This window comes from Rhinolophus ferrumequinum, chromosome 8 (assembly GCF_004115265.2).
Source record: "Rhinolophus ferrumequinum isolate MPI-CBG mRhiFer1 chromosome 8, mRhiFer1_v1.p, whole genome shotgun sequence".
Lineage (NCBI taxonomy): Eukaryota > Metazoa > Chordata > Mammalia > Chiroptera > Rhinolophidae > Rhinolophus > Rhinolophus ferrumequinum.
This window is the reverse complement of record NC_046291.1, coordinates 66,897,636-66,916,145: the sequence shown is the minus strand read 5'-3', so window position 1 is coordinate 66,916,145 and position 18,510 is coordinate 66,897,636. Positions and strand designations below refer to the sequence as shown.

General features: G+C 32.7%; 1 protein-coding gene across 3 annotated transcripts in view; it reads left to right on the top strand.

Moving 5' to 3' along the window:
* Positions 1-18,510, top strand: part of GALNT13 (polypeptide N-acetylgalactosaminyltransferase 13) — a 465,175-nt gene that overhangs the window by 257,953 nt on the left and 188,712 nt on the right. For all 3 annotated transcript variants that reach the window (XM_033112248.1, XM_033112249.1, XM_033112247.1), the window contains exons 3-5: positions 2,509-2,675; positions 3,335-3,542; positions 6,571-6,741. In XM_033112248.1, the coding sequence (XP_032968139.1) occupies positions 2,509-2,675; positions 3,335-3,542; positions 6,571-6,741 (546 nt within the window). The remainder of the gene's footprint in view (positions 1-2,508; positions 2,676-3,334; positions 3,543-6,570; positions 6,742-18,510) is intronic.

Genomic DNA, 18,510 nt, shown 5'->3' with positions numbered 1-18,510 from the left:
ATTATATTATATTATATTATATTATATTATATTATATTATATTATATCAGGTATTATATAATATTGTGTGATATTATATTATATCTGGTCTTATATTAAGATAAGATTGGGTCTTATATTAATTTTTGTTCCAAAAGATGCATTAGAGCTGATGGTCCAGCTAGGTCTTATTTTTGGGGAAACACGGTAGATAAAGTGACATAGAAAATTATTAATTTGTATAGCTTAAGAATTATTCTATTAATGATTTTCATGTTATACAAGTCATCTTTAAACTAAATAACTTTTTACATAACAGAAGAATTAATAAAAATGTTAACCGCATTTTATTTTTATGCTACATTAAATAATGACATAGTGGAAATTTTCCCTAAGTAAACAGAATAGCTACATTAATAGTAAATTAGTTCATTATAAGTTTGTCACATATAATGAATGTAAAATTAACATTTGGAGTGGATTTTTTTAAAGTACAGAAATAGAGCATGGTAGAAATAGTTTAAGAAACTAGATCTAAATATCTGCTTTTATTTTGATATTTTAAATGATTTATCTAAATTAATATCTGATTCATTTTGTCTTTGTTGGCATTTGATGTAACATACAAAAGTGTTGATTTAGAATCAAGTACTTTTTTCCAAATGATACTAAGTAGCCTTTATAGACTGTTGTCCTGGGGTTTAAACCACTAGTTGTTGACCCGCTTTAAGCATTTTTCCAGCTTTACTTTTTATTGATGATATGATGATCTTGACCATAAATTTTGCTTAGCATGCTGAAAATGATGGGGTGTTTTGATGAAGCAAAGAATTAGGGGTGGAGGAAAGTTGTGGAGAGGACTTTTCTGACTTACCAGTATGGCTAATGACTCGCTGCTAATTCAAATGATGAAGCACAGAGAAAATACTTGAATCTTGAATTTTTCCCAGCAAAATAGGAAGGACTGTGAATCAAACTATATTTTCTCCCTATCGTTGTCTTTTCTTATGTATGCAATATCATATATTGTGGGTACATAATAAATATATTTCAAATAAATATATATGGGAAAAAATTAAGGTTCATTTATACCTGGTTATATTACAGAAGATTCACTGAGCAGGTGATATTTTAGATTGTTTTAAAAGATGATTAAAATCTCAATAGTCACTCATTCAGTATTTGTTTTATTATATGCCTTCTTTTCCCACATTTTACTGGATTTTTTTTTTTTATTCACCTGTCAAGGAGACTAATTTTGACAATGCTTATTTTGTGTCACGTAGTAGGTTGTTCATGAGTAGCAGGAAATATCTCGTTCATTTTATTTTATGAAATGATTTTAATTCTCTTCACATTTGACATGAAAAAATAACCTAAGGTGAATAAACTTCTATTCCTGTTCTGGATACTCAGTGGCATTATTATTATTATTATTATTATTATTATTATTATTATTTAGTATTAATATTCTATAATCATGATGATTTAAAGTACATGTCAGAAATATCTGAATATTGTCAAGTTGAGGAAGGTAAGGACCACCTGCATATTAAACTTTTGATGACCACTAGAACAATATGCATATTATATTATTTATCCCAATGTACTGTTTTGGATTTATTATTTCAAAAGTAAGATCTGGGCTACTTTTGATTTATAAGCCAAGTTAAAAGTTATTGTCAAGATATCAAATTCTAATAGTAATGACAATTATGGTTTAGCCCTTACTAATCAGTGTGCTTCAGGGACCAGCAGCATGTGAGTCACCTGGAAGCTTTTTTGAAAAATACAGACTCTCAGGCTGCACCCCAGACCTACAGTGTCAGAATATGCATTTTAATAAATCCCTAGGTGATTCCTATGTCCATTAAAGTTTGAGAATTGCTGGTGGCCTGTCATTCCCATTCCTAACCTGTGATTTCAGTTGTGTAGTACCAGTCAAGAATCTGCAACATACATCCTGGTCCCTAAAACCTTTCCTTCCAAGTAGACTTGGCTTATAGCATTCTCCAACGGAATGGAAACCTAGATTTTCAAAACAGAAGGCATAACTAGATTTTAGAATAGACAAGTAATCTGTTTTACATGCTTCAAAACCCTGTGGGCATCTGTCTTTTTATGTTCTTATGTTCTTATGATTTTTTGAGTTATATAATAATTATTTTTTTTCTAAACAAAGAATAAAATGAGATCCACGAAATGAATTCATCTATTTCTGTTGTACCTGGTCTTCTACTGACAGTCTCAGAATGTTACTTTAGCTTTGTTAGACTTGTGGAAATCATGCTGCTTGGTTCCCTGCAGGAGTAAAAACGAAATATTAGTAATTATACATATTTAATTTTCAAAAGGCCAACTATTACTCACAGCATTTATAAAAGGAAAATTATTTTAGATATTCATAAAATGTTTCCTTTAGTAAGGGCCTTTCGTGTCTAAATTGTGTGATAAATTTTTGTTGTTACAGTGATCAGAATTAAAAATGAATTATTTATTAACATATACTTCTTCTTTCCTCTGTTCCAGATGCAAGACAAAGGTCTACCCTGATGATCTTCCAAACACAAGTGTAGTCATTGTGTTTCATAATGAAGCTTGGAGCACTCTCCTTAGAACTGTTTATAGTGTTATAAATCGTTCCCCACACTATTTACTTTCTGAGGTCATCTTGGTGGATGATGCCAGTGAAAGAGGTATAAATATTTTTCTTGTATATACATTTTTTTAATTAGAAAACTTTATTATGGTTAAAAAGGCATCTGGAAAATGATCTGTATTTTCCTTATAATTATACTAATCCTGAAACCACCCATCATCGTCAGTGTATTTTCATTAATGTACCTACTCAATGACAACTCTAGGAACAAGTAACTAGTTCTTTCAGTATTTCTCATGATTCCATTTGGTTCTTACTAACCCAAGAAATCAGCCACAATAACTTTCAGAAGTGTTCCATTTTTTCCCCAACTCAACAGCTCACATGATTAAGCATTTATATGACTTTATGGATACTTGTCTTTTCTTTCTTCTTTTAGTTCAGTCAAATGCAATATAAATAACATAATTAAGGAGGCTACATTTGCCATTGTGGCTCAATTTCTAAATTAGAGTCTGATATATTAACTTCTTATTTTATCCTTATCATTGTCAGCGAAGTAACAGAGTTTTAATGATAACTGTACATTAACATACTTATGAAATCTATATATCTTTATTTCATCTACTGCAAAAAAATATTGACAGGTGTTGGTCACCATTCCTATGTATTGAATTTTCATCTGGGCAGTAGTATCTCTTCTATGTCTTAAAACAGTCTCAAAACTTTCTTATGCATTCTCATTGCACGTTACAGATTTTCTCAAGTTGACATTAGAGAACTATGTGAAAAATTTAGAAGTGCCAGTAAAAATTATCAGAATGGAAGAGCGCTCTGGGTTAATACGTGCCCGCCTTCGAGGAGCAGCTGCTTCAAAAGGGCAGGTCATAACTTTTCTCGATGCACACTGTGAATGTACTTTAGGATGGTTGGAGCCCTTGCTGGCGAGAATAAAGGAAGACAGGTAAGAAATCATGTGTTGTGTCTGCCTGGGTTATGACTGAACCTGTTAAGACAGTTCGACATTCTATCAAAACTCTCTCCGAGGTCGCTATTTTTCAGAAGGTTTATTTACTAGCTTTAAAAATAGCCATCTCTACCCCTCTCATTTAATAAAGACCTTGGCTTATTAGGGATGAACAGGAACATGTGAGTTAGAAATAATCAACACATTCAAACCGTAAAAATGTGTTGAATATTCATTTTTTAGGTGAAGGAAATCAGTGTAATTTGAAGTAGTACCATTTTATAAAATCCATTTTCAAAGCACCGTATTGTATCCTCACAACTACTGTGTGAGGTAGCTAATATAGATGTTCTTACCTGTACCTAATGATAGGAATGAATAGGTAAGTTAAGTAGCTTGCCCCAGCTATTGGAAGTGATAGGAACAATTCAGCTTTTCCTATTCTCAGACCAGCCTTCCTTCTACTAGGTCACTGCCCTTATTCAAAGTCTAGTTCAAAACCACCTTGAATATCTTAAAAGTAAGCGCACATAACACTGAAATGAAATCATGATTTAACCAAAAATAATAAAAAAAAACATAGCACAGCTATGAAGAATAAGTTTAATTGTTTAAACAATATTGCTACTTTGTACATACAAACAGTGGAATCTGAAAGATTGAATAATACTTCATAGAAATGAAAACCCTCATTGATATCTGCAGTTGTCTCTGATGATGCTGTGAAGTATGAGCTTTTTTTAAAGATATTCATAAACATTGGTGATAAATGAGTGTAATTCCCAAGCACTTAATGAAGACAAATATGTTGAATACTATCTGATATAATAGCAAAGCATTGCATAACACCTTGCTTACAAAGTCATTTCATCTTCAGTAGAAAGATCTTTCTGGAATTGAAGTTTTTAATTAAGCATCCAAGACAGGGGTCGCTTAGTGTGAGCTAGTCCAGCTACATCACATAAACGGCAGGATTTGGTACTTGCCAGGAAGATGGATGGAGGTTGTCAGTAAAATGAACCATAGCAGTTAAAGAAAGGAGTAGGAACCTTTTAGTCAACTGAGTGTACTACATGGCTAATGACATTTTTTCACTCGGTATATTGTACAGTACCCACAGAAGGGTAAGCCTGGCAAAGTGAAGTGAACTTGGACATCTTAAATGCATTTCCTGGCACCATTCCATACATTCTGCTGCTTTTTAAAACATGTGTTTCATATTCAACTTAGTGAGTTTTTAGTATAATATTGTTTCAATATGGTCAAGCATAGATCATTTATTTTTTAATCTAACAACATGTTTAAATTGTATTTGCATATAGTGATCTCTAATGTCTTATCCTACTTCTAAGTTCTGAAGTTGCCATAACTAGATAATAAAGTCCTATTCAAGGGTATTAGATCTAATCAGAAACAGTTTTGGAGACAAAGAGGAAAAACTGAGGGTTGCTAGATGGGCGGGAGGGGTAGGGGGTGGGGGGGAGGGTGAGGGGATTAGAGGGCCGTTGGTGACCACAGGATGGCCACAGGTTTGAAAATTAATCTGGGGAACGTAATTTGGTGGTTACCAGAGGGTAAGGGGGTTGGGGGTGGGGGATGAGGGTGAGGGGGATCAGGTGTATGGTGATGGAAGGGGAGCTGACTCTGGGTGGTGAAAACACAGTGTGATTTATGGATGATGTGATACAGAATTGCACACCTGAAATCTATGTAATTTTACTAACAATTGTCACCCCAATAAATTAAAAAAAAAAGGTATTAGATCTAATTTCATCTTCCTACAAATTAAACCATTAAATTTAATGAAGAAAGAGAAAATTATATTGATTTGGTAGGGACCAGCATTACCAAGAAACTTTTCCAAGGCAAGATGAATTCTATTGATTTCAGAGAACTCCAGGCTTTAACAAATTGTGTGGAATATAAGACCCAATGGAAAATTTGTGTTGATGATAACGGTGTGACAAAACCAGAATAAATGAGAGACAACATGTATTTGCTTTCCACATCTATGGGTGATTAAAAATAATATTTGTACATTTACCTTCTATCACATATGAACAATAAGCTCTGCTCTTAAGAATTAGCTACAACCAATGCAAACATGGTAGACCTGACTTTTCCTGGGGAGATGACAGAAGGTTGAGTCCATAATAAAACATAAGCTGGGAGCAGGGAAGATTGCAGGAGACACAACGTAGATTAAAAGGGTACCCAATGATCTCCAATGGTGAACAATTTCTTACCCTAAAAAGCCACTATCAAGAACTCCGAATCTTCTGGCTCTTCCTCTTCATTTAAGAAAAGATGGGTCATGGGACAAACATCAGAAACTGAAGTTGCTTATCTTTTCCTATCTTAAAATATGTAGATTGTTACTAGAAACTCTTAAGTCTTGGACAGTTTTCTCAGAAATTGTCATCACCCTAATATCTTTCACTGGAAACATTTACTTAATACTGATGATCATAATTTTTATAATTGTTTCTTTTTGTTGACTTTCGTTTGTTTGTTTGTTTTTCCTGGTAGTGATTTTTTTCCCCATGAACATTTTCTTAAAACTATTCCTTTAAACTAACCTTACCCCTCTGAGAGTCAAACTACCAGATCTAATGCAATCATCCATTTTCCACTCCCTTCATGCTATTACTTTTCTATAAAAGAAATAACTAAAATGATGCATAATATCAAAGCACATCTTCTAATCATGCTGTGGGTGGAGATTTTATGAAAAATAGACCATGTTCATCCTGCTCAGTTAGTACTTAGAATGCATTTGGAAATCTGCTTGAAGATCAATTACTATATTTGATTAGATTATACATGGTAGTATAAAGTTGACTGTAAGAAAGATGTGTTAAAATGAAATCATTCCGTAGGCAAAAAGGATAAAATGAGAATAAAAACATAGTATTAAAATCATAAAATAATTAAATTTCAACATATCAGCTATATTGAGTTTGAAAAAACTAATGTGACATTTAAATTATTATTTATATGTAATCTGGTTTTACTTTTTCTTCAGGAAAACAGTTGTGTGTCCCATCATTGATGTGATTAGTGATGATACCTTTGAATATATGGCTGGGTCAGACATGACTTATGGCGGTTTTAACTGGAAACTGAATTTCCGTTGGTATCCTGTTCCCCAAAGAGAAATGGATAGGAGGAAAGGAGACAGAACATTACCTGTCAGGTATGTAGATCATAACTTCCAAAGATAGTTTGTGTATTTCTATAATAATTAAGAAGTATTATAAATGTGTGTTCTCATTTTTAAATCTTTTCAAGTCCCTCATACACTTTTTATTCATGTATATATATGAATTATCACTTTTTACATGATCATCTAAGAATTGATGGCTATATTAAATCTAGTTTAAATTAGCATAGGCAGATTTAGGTAATGGCAGAAGTGCCAAATTTCTTTTGAAACTTTGTATATTTTTATATTCAAAATATGTTTATTTTAAGTTGTCTATGTGACAAATACGTGTTAGACTTGACACTTCAGGTAGACGTATTTATTGCCTAAATGTTTATGCTTTATAGTAGAGGTATTCCCAAAACTGAAATAACCAAAAATGTTCTGGTAAATATTCAAATTTACCAACCTTAAAGAACTACCTTTTTGGGAATACAAAAGAAAAATCAATTTGGGAAATTTTAATATATTAACAATTGTGAAGGATTTATTCCAAAATTATTGAAAATAGCTACTTAATTTGAAATATTTATTCATAAAATATGTGTTTGCCCTTAATACAAAATAAAAAATATCATATGCATTTTTAGTTGTCTAGGTAAGCATTACTCATTTTATTAACATAAAGTTATCTCCTTTTTACTTTAGCATATTATTGTGTACCTCTTATCTGCAACCAAATATTAATTTAGTGAACAATACTTTGGGGAGGGAGTTCATTAGTTTAGCTCTTTAAAGATTAATTTGGCAAATCATCATTTAATTGGAATAATAGAGAAATATCCTAACATTCTGAAAGAATACATATAACTCATTATCTAAATAAGAATGTCTGTTAACCTAATGAGGGAATGACTTACCCATTGGGGAGATCTGTTATTTAATGAATTAATTAAAACTAAGTCTAAAAATTGACTAACTTTATTTTCTTGGAGTCAAAAGGTAGATAATTATTAGGTTGGTACAAAAGTAATTGTGGTTTAAAAGGTTAAAAAACAATTGCAAAAACCGCAATTATTTTTGCACCAACTTAATAAGAGGTAGCCAATATTTATAGTAAGAATTTACTGATCTCGTTCATGAAAGTAAAGCTCTACATAGTAACCACACATTATTTCCCATCTTTCATTAACTAAAACATAAGATGAAACATCCAACTTGCTATATTTTAACTACAATTTATGTGGTTTTATTGTAAAATATAAAGTTGATAAATATAAAACTGATAAAATATAAGTATATTTTATTTGTTTCCCACCGTAACTACACAGTATTCCACTTTCTAAAATGCTGAGGGAGCAAAAGAAAAAGAGAAAGTTGTCTTTGCTGAAGTTTCTAGAGATTTATGGCAAAAGGTTAATTAATTCATGGGCTGTGTTGTAACAGCCTGCAGGTAATTATCATCAGCATAGTGACAATGTGAACTTTCTTTGTACTTGTAATCTATTATTTGAAGATGTGATCATCTTTCTCACATTTGTACAAACAGATAAATCATCCTAGGTGTTGAAGACAGTTTTTTTTTTTCTACTTGATTAACAGAATTCTGAATAGCTAAAGTGATTAAAATGTGGTTGAAATATTAGTTTTCTTAGTGGAATGCTTCATTCAAAATGTCAGTTAAAACAGAACTTTCTAGTGACTATAATTGACTAGTTAGTCATCATTTAGAAATATGATCATATACCTGCATACATAGAGAACCAACTTGAACTTGTGACCTACTCTTAGTTATACCACATTTAAAGCAAAGTTTATATTGGTTTTACTTATTCTATTTTCACCTCTGGGCTTTGGTATCTTCATTTTGATAATAAATGGAGTTTGTGAAATACTTGGAATTTGTGAAGTTATGAGTATGGAATAATAACACACATAATCCTGAGTATTTAGTTTTCTTATTGCTAAACTCTCCTTGACATTTTAGTAGTCAAATTATATGACTTTTCAAGAATATCTCAATTATACGTGCAACAATAGAGTAATCAAATTGTTACAGCAGAGGTCGTAAATCAGGAGGTTGTGTGTCAAATATGTTCCATAGGTGTGTTTTACTTGGTCTACAGTATTTTGCATTTAAAAAAACTACCAAAATTTTAAAAGTGAGACGTTTTAAATAAAAATCTGGATTTGCAGCTATTCTTGAAAAGTCAGAAGATCTTACTCCAGTGGTGCAGTATTCCTACTTGAGGTGTTGAGTAGAAGCTGCCCATCTAGAAGTAGCATGAAAGTTTAGCCGGATCCCTACAACTCCTTTTGTGTGTCTGTCCCTGACTTTGAGTTGCCTTTTGTCATCATTCTTGCACTTGGAGAAATATTTCTCTGTAGTTGTGTCCCAGTCAAGGTGAGATAAATACGCTTATTGCAACTAACCAACTTTACATATTGACTTTATTTACCTGGCTATAATCTCTTAAATTTGTGACCTTTGACTTAGAGGCTACTGCCTGGGAAATGGCGGAGATTCAAAATATTAGACAAGTTAGCCGTCCATGAGTGTGCACATATGTAATCTAATGGAATATTAACTAGTATCAGAGATTATCTGGTAGTACAGATAATCTGTCAAATCATTTAATTAGATTGGGGTGTATTATGCATTTTTTCTAATGCATCTAACTTTTGAGTGATTCTGTTGAAGCTGTTGAAGTGAGTCTGAGTTTATATGCAAATACACATTATATGTGCTAAGTTCTGCACATATGAAAACGAAAAAGGCAGTCTCTGCTCTGAAGTTGCTCACTGTCTGGGACTGGCCATGTGTATGGTAGATGAGGGAAGGAGGCCAGCATACATGGCCAGGGTCTGGATGCACAGGACTTAAGCTATGTCCGCTGCTAGAGTGGTGTGTGCTTCTAGAAAAGAATCTGGCTTTAATCTCACTGATCGTTTTAGTTTCTTAATTATGCCCTGTGAGTAACCCTCAATACATAGTTATAAAGATATTCGTTTCTACTTTAATTTCTCAATGATTAAAATAGATTTATTTACTAAAAATCTACAGGTTATTTATCAAGTCTATTAACTTTATTTACCCTTTGTGTTTTACCTTATGGACTCTTTTACATTTAGTTATTATTAATATTCTTAGTATGCCTTCCTGCATTTTAACTTGGAGTACCGTGTTCAGTATCTTACTAAAGGAAAACAATAGAGTTTTATAATTTCTTCTAAGTCTTCCTATCATAATAAATGAAATATAGATGTAATTATGAATTCTTGTACCTAACACTTTTTACATACTTTGATATCCCTTTTTTAAATATTTGTCTATCTCATACATATATTTTCTCTCAATTGGAATTAGGAATTTATAAAGATTAAATAAGTAACATTATTAGTAACACCTGAGATTACAATCATTGAGCCTTTATTTTGGAAAAAAAATCATGGAATAACCACATATATATTTCTTGCATCCTGTAGTGTGATATCATTTATGAAGTATTGACACTGGCTTTGGAGGATCTGGCTTTTCCTTTAAGCTTTTCCAATTGGGAAGTTACCCAGTCTTCTCAACTATTGAATGGAAAAGTATTCTCCCAGCCTTTCCTAACTCATAAAGTACTGTAAAATATTACATGAGAAATGTATTTGAAATGAGTTATTTTAAATTTATTTATGATCATGTAACTAACATGTATGCATTGCAAAATAAATGTGACAAGTACCTGAAGCAGGATAAAACTGGACATCAGTGAGCCACCTCGTTTAGTATTTTGTTATAGTTCTTTCCAAATATATTTCTTCATAATTTAAAAGTTGATATGTCGTATTTTCCTATACCATTAAATTTTCTACACAAATAAAAATTTTAATTGCTGCTAATATCTCAGTTATTTACTTAGCTTATCCTCCATTTTTAATAGTCTAAAGTCAATTAAGAATTTGTTTATATTTATTTTTGCCAATTATGTCTTCTGATCTACAGTTTTTGCATATAATGTGGTCTCTTTAGAATTATGCAATCAGACAATATGAAATTTGTTTTAATATTGTTGATATCTTCTGCCAATTTATTTTCCCCCAAAAGTATCACTGACTTCAATTTATAGTTCTCCTAGTAAGTATAACAAATGAATACACTTATTTTATTCTGTAAAATCTTATAAAAATATAAGGCAATATCACTTATTGTTTAATAGCGACTGATGATATATTTCTTAATTTTCACCTGTCAGATATTCTGTTTTTCTTAGTCCAATGGAAATATACTTTTAAATTGGAAAACAGAAGCATAGACAAATCCTCTCAAAGCCTGTGAGACACTTTTTTTTTTTTTTTTTTTTTTGCAACAGGAGATACTAAAGCAACACTCCAGGAAAGGTAAAGGTTCTGAGCATAACAAAGACTTTGAAAGAAATGGTTGAACTTTGGAATGTTCAACTGTTCAGCATTCTTACCTACTCATGTTAAAATCTAATATATGTTGATTTTGAGAGAAAAAAGATTCCACCTCAGATGGAATCAGTGAATGTATGTTTTTTGGAGAAAAATAGCACATTTATATTATGTTGTATTACTTTCTACTGGCTTAGGGGATAATTTACAAGACTTTACTAGCAGTCTGTTGGGGTGAGAAGGAAACAAAGGTACCATAGAAAGGTTACAAGGTGATGAATTAAATATCACATTAACATACTAAATAATTTTATCACATCAACCAAAATATTTAAAAACATTTGATTTCAGCTAACCTTATTTTTTTATGTTGACCCTCTTATGCATAAAATGAAAGTAGAAGGAAAGACTACAACTTGCACCAACTACTGTATATCCATTTTGAAGCTTAGGGTTTTTTCAGGTAATGAGGATTATGAAAAAGGATTAAGGAAAAAAATAACTACTCCTTTAAGGACAGGGGAAGGAATTTGATTCCAATACTTGTTGGTAAATGGGTCTTTGTTGGAAAAGCAAGTCATTTGCCTATACTAAGCAAAACTTTAATTTTTTTCTTAGCTTTTAAAAATAACTTTGAAATTCTTCTCTTCCATAGATTCTACAGGATTTGAGTAAGCTTTCTTGCTTAGAGTCTAAGATAGCATAAACTCTTACAGTAACAGGTTTTTTTTTCTATAGAAAGCTGCATTTTCTCACCCAAACATGTTCAAATGAGTCTCATCATGTGTAATATTCCACTAAACTTCACATTTTTTTCTCTGTAAAAACCTTTAATCACATTCAGAAGCTGACTATTCATTGCACTAAAATAATTGTTATGCGTTTGCTTCCTTTCTCTCTCTTCTACTTTGTATAGTCAGGCATAGGGGACAGAACAAGGATGGAAGAAGAGAGACTCATAGCATCTAATTTTCCTTTGGTTTCTAAACCTGTAAAATGTTTAACTAAATGAAGCTATTATATTTTATGATTTAAGAAAATCAAAATCATATGAATATTTCAGCTATTCATGCCTGTATTTGCATAAATAATACATATTTATTTATAAGTTCTCTTTATTATGGTTTATAATATATGAGGAATGTTGATACAGAGCTAAACACTAAGTCTGATTATTGTGATATTTGACCAATGCAAATAGCAGCCTAACGTCTCTCAAATCTTCTTTAGACTTTTTCTCCAGAGACCTTGGTTATTTGCCAAGTAAGATTAAATAGAATCTTAATATAGCAAAAGAAAAAAGTTAGTGAAAATAAATGATGTTTCGATAACTTTGAAAGAAATTGTTTTGAAGGACAGTGCTAAAATTCACAGGAAAACATGGTGCATATATTTGGAACTTAAAATCAGCTAATTTCTAATTAGCTATCTCAAATCCTTGGCTGTATAAGTTAAATGGATAAATCGAGAAATTACTGATTGTTGTATGATTAGGAAGAAAGAAAGTAAGAAAGAAAAATAAAGAAAAACAGAGGGGGAGAGAGGGAGGGAAGGAGGTAGGGAGTAAAAGAAGGAAGTAAAACGGAAAGGAAAGTTAAGGAAAGGAAAGGAAAGGAAAGGGAAGGGAAGGAAAGGAAACGAAAAGAAAGGAAAGGAAAGAAAAGGAAAAAAAGGAAGGAAGAAAGGAAGGATGAAAGAAAGCAAGAAAGGAAGAAAGGGAAGGAGAGAAGGAAGGAAGGAAGGAAGGAAGGAAGGAAGGAAGGAAGGAAGGAAGGAAGGAAGGAAGGAAGGAAGGAAAAGAGAGAGGAAGGAAGGAAGGAGAGAGAGAGAGAGAGAGAGAGAGAGAGAGAGAGAGAGAGAGAGAAAGAAAATGCTTTTTTAACTGGGCCACTAACTATAACTATCTGGGGTTCCTTGAAGAAATCATTTAAACACATTGCAACTAAATTTGGCTGACCAAATCTGTAGGATTCTGTAGCTCTAAAATATTACAATTCTATTTAAAATTAATTGGATTCTGAAAACAATAAAAATAAAGCTGATTGTAATCTTGACAAACTTTTCTTCTTGTTTAGTAAAACTATTTAAAATGTATAGTACTTGCTCTGCATTGGTTCTATTCTAAGAGTATCATGTATATTGATACGTAGATCCTATTTTGTATATTATGAAACTGAGGCACAGAAGTTAAGTGACTTGCTGAAGCTTAGTCTGTGGGTTTGAGTTTTGAACTCCATCAATCCAGAAACTAACTCCTAAAACCTAAACTTAGCTATCCCCTAGAGTTTCCTTACTGTATACCTACTTTTCACGCACATAGTGATTATATTCTTGGTGAATATACAGGCATTGCATTTTAGCATTACTGAAAAATCAAAAGTATTCTATCATAATTTCTTTGGATTTACCAACTTCTGATAAAATGATTCAGTTTTTTTTTTTTTTTTTTTGCTTACATTTTGGAGTCCTTTAATATTCTACATTGTCACAAAGCTTTATATCTTTAATTCTAAAATTCTACCACACTCAACCCCCGAACTCCCATTAGATAATAAGACCTTTAAAAATCCTGGAATCAGTGAAGACATTTTTGTTATTCACCAATTTAGCAGATGTGAGTAAAACATTTTGGTTGTAATTACAGAAATAAAAGTGCATGTAATTTTAACTTTCAAATAGATTGTTTTGTGGCCCTGGAATACACTGCTTTTTAAAAATTTTATTTACTCAATAAATATCTATTAATAGTTTAATACTATTAAACCATTATATTGGCTATACGTACAGAAGTCATAAAATGTATATAGATATAAATATAATACTCAATAAAAAGTTACAAGTGCCTTGAGAGAACGAAACAGGGTGCTATAGAAAGTAGAAGGGAAATACTACATCCCGACTGGAAGGAGGGCAGGCTGTGTGGAATATATATCCTTTGTATTGGCCTAAGAATAGAGCAAATTTGAATATATGAGGGGAGTTTAAAAAGGAAAATCCAACTGACAAATGGATGTGAACATATTGCCGGGGTGAGAAAAGTGAGGAAGTTTGAAGCATTTACTAGTAACATCTAAACACTTAAAGTACAGGGAAATAGTTAGAAGGAATGGAAAAGCTCATTGTGTCACTCCAGATCCTGGATGCCAGGATAAGAAGTTGGAATGTGTTCCTTAAAATAGGTTTTTGAACATCTGGTTAACGTTTTTAGAGGAGTTTTGATATAGAGAAATGAATTTGGCTATGGTTTATAGAATAAATTTTGGAAGCGGCAGGCTCAAAGAGCAAGAAAATTCCATTAACACATGGTTAGCAATAAGAGGACTAAAATTGGATAGTGACCCTGATAACAGAGAAAAGAGATAAGAGTCAAAAGTTCTTTGGAAAAAAAAAAAGAAGGTATTGGGGAAATGATTGAGTGAGACACAAAAAAGAAAGGTGCTGAAAGGTGTTTCCATCATTTTATATTAAGGCTCTGGAAGGAAATAGAGGACATTGAAAGAGAAGAAGATATGGAAAGGGTAGCACATTCTCAGTTCTGTGTTAAACACACTGAGCACAGCCAATTTTTTTGTTTTATTAAAAAAAAAAGAACATCTAGTGAATAATCTAAAAAAGCACAACCAATGCAGAAAGGAAATGCAGATTAGGAGTCAGCCTCATAGAGATGACTGACAATTAAAAGCATGTGGTGAATGAGCTTACTTGTACACAGGTAGAGAAAATTGTTACTGAGAGACCCTTGGGAGGACTATGTTAGGGGATAAAAGAAGATAATTATTAAAGGCATAGCTCTATAAAAAAATGTCATGATTGTATATTGTGCTCATGTCACACATGTGAAACAAGGAACTTGCCTACGATCTGAAGGGCAGCAACGGAAAGGAAGAGGATGGCATCAATGAGAATCATAAAATTAATAATCTAGTTGGTAGAAGGAAAAATCTCTTTAGCACAATGCAATGTGAGTCAGAGGTGAAAAGAATTTCAAGCAGGGAGGCTGGTGCATTGTGTTAAAGGCTTTCAGAGGAAGAAGTTCAGGAAAGGCTATTGAAGTTCAGAATCAATGGTCTCCTTTCAGAAAGAAATTATTGTAGAGGTGGGAACAGGATCCAGATTCTAGTTAGAAAGTCAAGAGAAGTTGAGGGAGTGCTAGACAGTATCCTTTCTGTAAGGGTACCAGTGAAGGGAATAGAAAATATACATCCCTAGTCTGAATGAGTAGTAGGATTATGTAAAGGTATATTTTGATTTAGGATAGAACTTAATTGAGCAGTTTTGTAAGCTCAAGGGAACAATTTAGAAATCAAAGTCATAAAACATAAATGTAAATAGTTAATGAACAAGTGGCTGAAAGAGTAGTCAGGAAAGAGCCAGCTGAAAGCACAAGAGCAGATGCTAGCATACAGTGAGAGGAGTGTAGATACTCTTTCCTCTAAGACAAGAGGAAGGAAGAGGCCATGAGAAGATTCTCTCTCTCTCTCTCTCTCTCTCTCTCTCTCTCTCTCTCTCTTTCTCTCTCTGTCTCTCTCTCCCCCTCTTCTCCCTCCCTCCATATATGTATAGATATCTAGATATCTGATATATATCCATATATCTAGATCCAGATCTGGTCTAGGTCTCAGTCTAGATCTAGATATATACAGAGAAAGAGAGAGTTTAAATTTTATAATTAAGGGAGTTTAGATTTTATGCATTGGCTTAATCTCTAATCTTGAGAAGAGTCCAAGACTTTTGAAAAGATTCAGTTAAAATGAGACAGGTGAGCAAATAAACATAAATAAAATGATTGTTAGCAGTTTGTAGACTAAGCTACAATAACATGGACTTCCAGTGTGAACAATTGACCTCATCTTACTAATTTTTCAATGATTCTCTGAGTGTTAGGAGTAGAAATGGATGAAGTAAAGGTAAGTTTACCCAGGCACTTGTATTTACAAAAAGAAAATTGAGCTATAAGGCAAGGACATAGAACCTAGGGTGCTAGGCTAGTTTTTCCCTGACATAGTAGAATCCTGCAAAGCCTGGAAGTGAGAGAAGGAAAGCAAACAATTCCCGAAGGGCATTATTATGTGAGAATATGGAATAGCTAAAGAACCAAAATCACCAATGGAGGATAGAAATGACTTCCACTGGCTTGAAATAGGAGAGGTTCTAAAATAGAAAGTTGTGTTCAGAAAGACAAATTTCAGAGTCCAGCATCTTGGATATGAAACAGTTCCAAGTGATTTTGAAATTCAAAATGAGACTGGCAGCTCAAATTAAGTTAAGGACACTCAAGACTTGAATGATTAACATCAACAATGACAACAAATATATGTCACCTAACCTCATTAATTATTATGTGCCAGGCACTGTGCTAAGTGCTTTTTTTGTACTAACTCACTTCATCTTCCCCTACCTACTGTGTGATAGGTGATGGTCACAGCCATTGAGCTGATTATGTTTTCCCCCAAACTTGATCGAATTAGTTGGCTGGTTTGACGTTGTATCAACACAATCTCAGAAAGCAAATAATCTCAGCTAATTCAACTATAATCAAAGTTTTTTTTAGTTTCCTAGGCACCCTGGACACTTAAGGTCCATGCAATATATATGGATAGTTCATTAGGGATATTACAGAGCAGCTGACATGGAACAGAACATGTTGCAGAACACTGGCTTCGGCTAAAGTATCATTTAAGGCTTGGTCCCTAGGCTACTTCAGGGAGCTGAGTGACGTTGTAATGACAAAACATTGTCTCTAAGAGCATCTGTCTTCAGATGAATAGATCTTTTTTTTTTTTTTGGTGAGTTGTAATTTTTTTGTTTTTGTTACTTTCCAAGTATAAGTGAAACTTATTTGAGTCATTCTTATGGTTAAATATGTAATTTATTATAGCCATTTATTATACAGTTCTCACATATTTATAGGAATTATGATCAACGGATGAAAATCAGTATGTGTATTTAACTTTAATGCATTCGTACTTTATTAGTAAATAGATAAGCGGACAGGCACTCTGAACTGATCATTAAAAATGCATCACTTAACATTCTTAAGCACTTGGTTTTGCATTACGATGGAATAATTGCCGCAATTTTTGTTCCTCGTTTCATTAAATAGACTATCCACCACTGTAATACTTATACAGTTATTGACATCGAGTTCCAAAATCCCAATCAGGTGAGGGTCATGGCTACCGTAATTACGATCTGTTTAGCTTTGTTAGTGTTTCTCATTATAACTCAGAAGGTCAATGATACTCTTCATGATAGGAGCCCAGCAAGACTAGACGTAATAAAACAGCTCTGAGACTAAGTGAGTTTGACTTATTCCAACTGATGGCCGGTTAATTACCTGAGTATAAAACAGTGAGAAATAGGAAACTTTGCACTAGGTATATTATTACAATATTATTCGGTGAGTTTTTTTGTTTGTTTGTTTCAGTGAACTACACTGTTCAATTAGAGGACATGAGCATATCCTGTGGCAGAAGAGGATATAATTTCAAGAAAAGCAAAACATTTGGTGTTTTAGCAATCTCAGACTACTTGGATGAGAATTCCAAATCTAAGTTACTAGATCAGTGTTTCTCATCTTGAGCGTCACATTATAATCACCTGGGAACTTTATACAATACCAAAGGTTTAGCCCCATCTCAGGTCAGTTAAATCTGAATCTGTGTAGAGTTGTACCCAACCATGGAAATGCATTTTTAAACGGTGTCTTAGGCGATGCTCATGTGCTACAAATGTTGAAAATCATTATACTCCAATTAATATTCAGAAATAATCGTTGCCAGTATAGATCCAGTTGTGAAGAACTAGAATTTTTCCTTCTTTTTGTTTCACTTCTTACTGCTTGTATAGAAAGACTTGTGTAGTTCACACATCAACCATTGACTTTAATGATCTTTAAAATTAATTAATAATTAATTCATCCTTTTAAAACTTAACGTCTGACTTCTTAGTTCCTATAGAGAAATTTATTCCGAGGAAAAAGTTATAGAATCTGCCAAATTCCTTTAAACTTCTGAGTAGTACATGGGACTTATTTTTATCCATAGGGTTGTTTGATTAGTTCTAGAACTTTAATGATGTAAAAAGAAGAATAAGCAATTGGATGTCAAATTTTTTTGGTGGTTGATTAAGAAAACTTTTGTAATTCTTGTTAGACATTTATTGCCTATAGACATTTCCTAGTATTTAATATTTTTCGTATTTAACTCCGGTCTAGACCTTTTCATAGAGAAACCATTTCCACAGGTTTCTAGAGCTCATAGTAAACTAATTTATAATTAGGTGACAAAAGATTACAATTGGTAATTTCATGACCGGTTAATCTCTTAAAGGGTAGTGCTAAGAGCACTAACTTCTTTTCACACTGCCTTTCAGAAGGAGTGTACATGCCCACATCTCCAGTGCCCAGTGTTCCTTCCA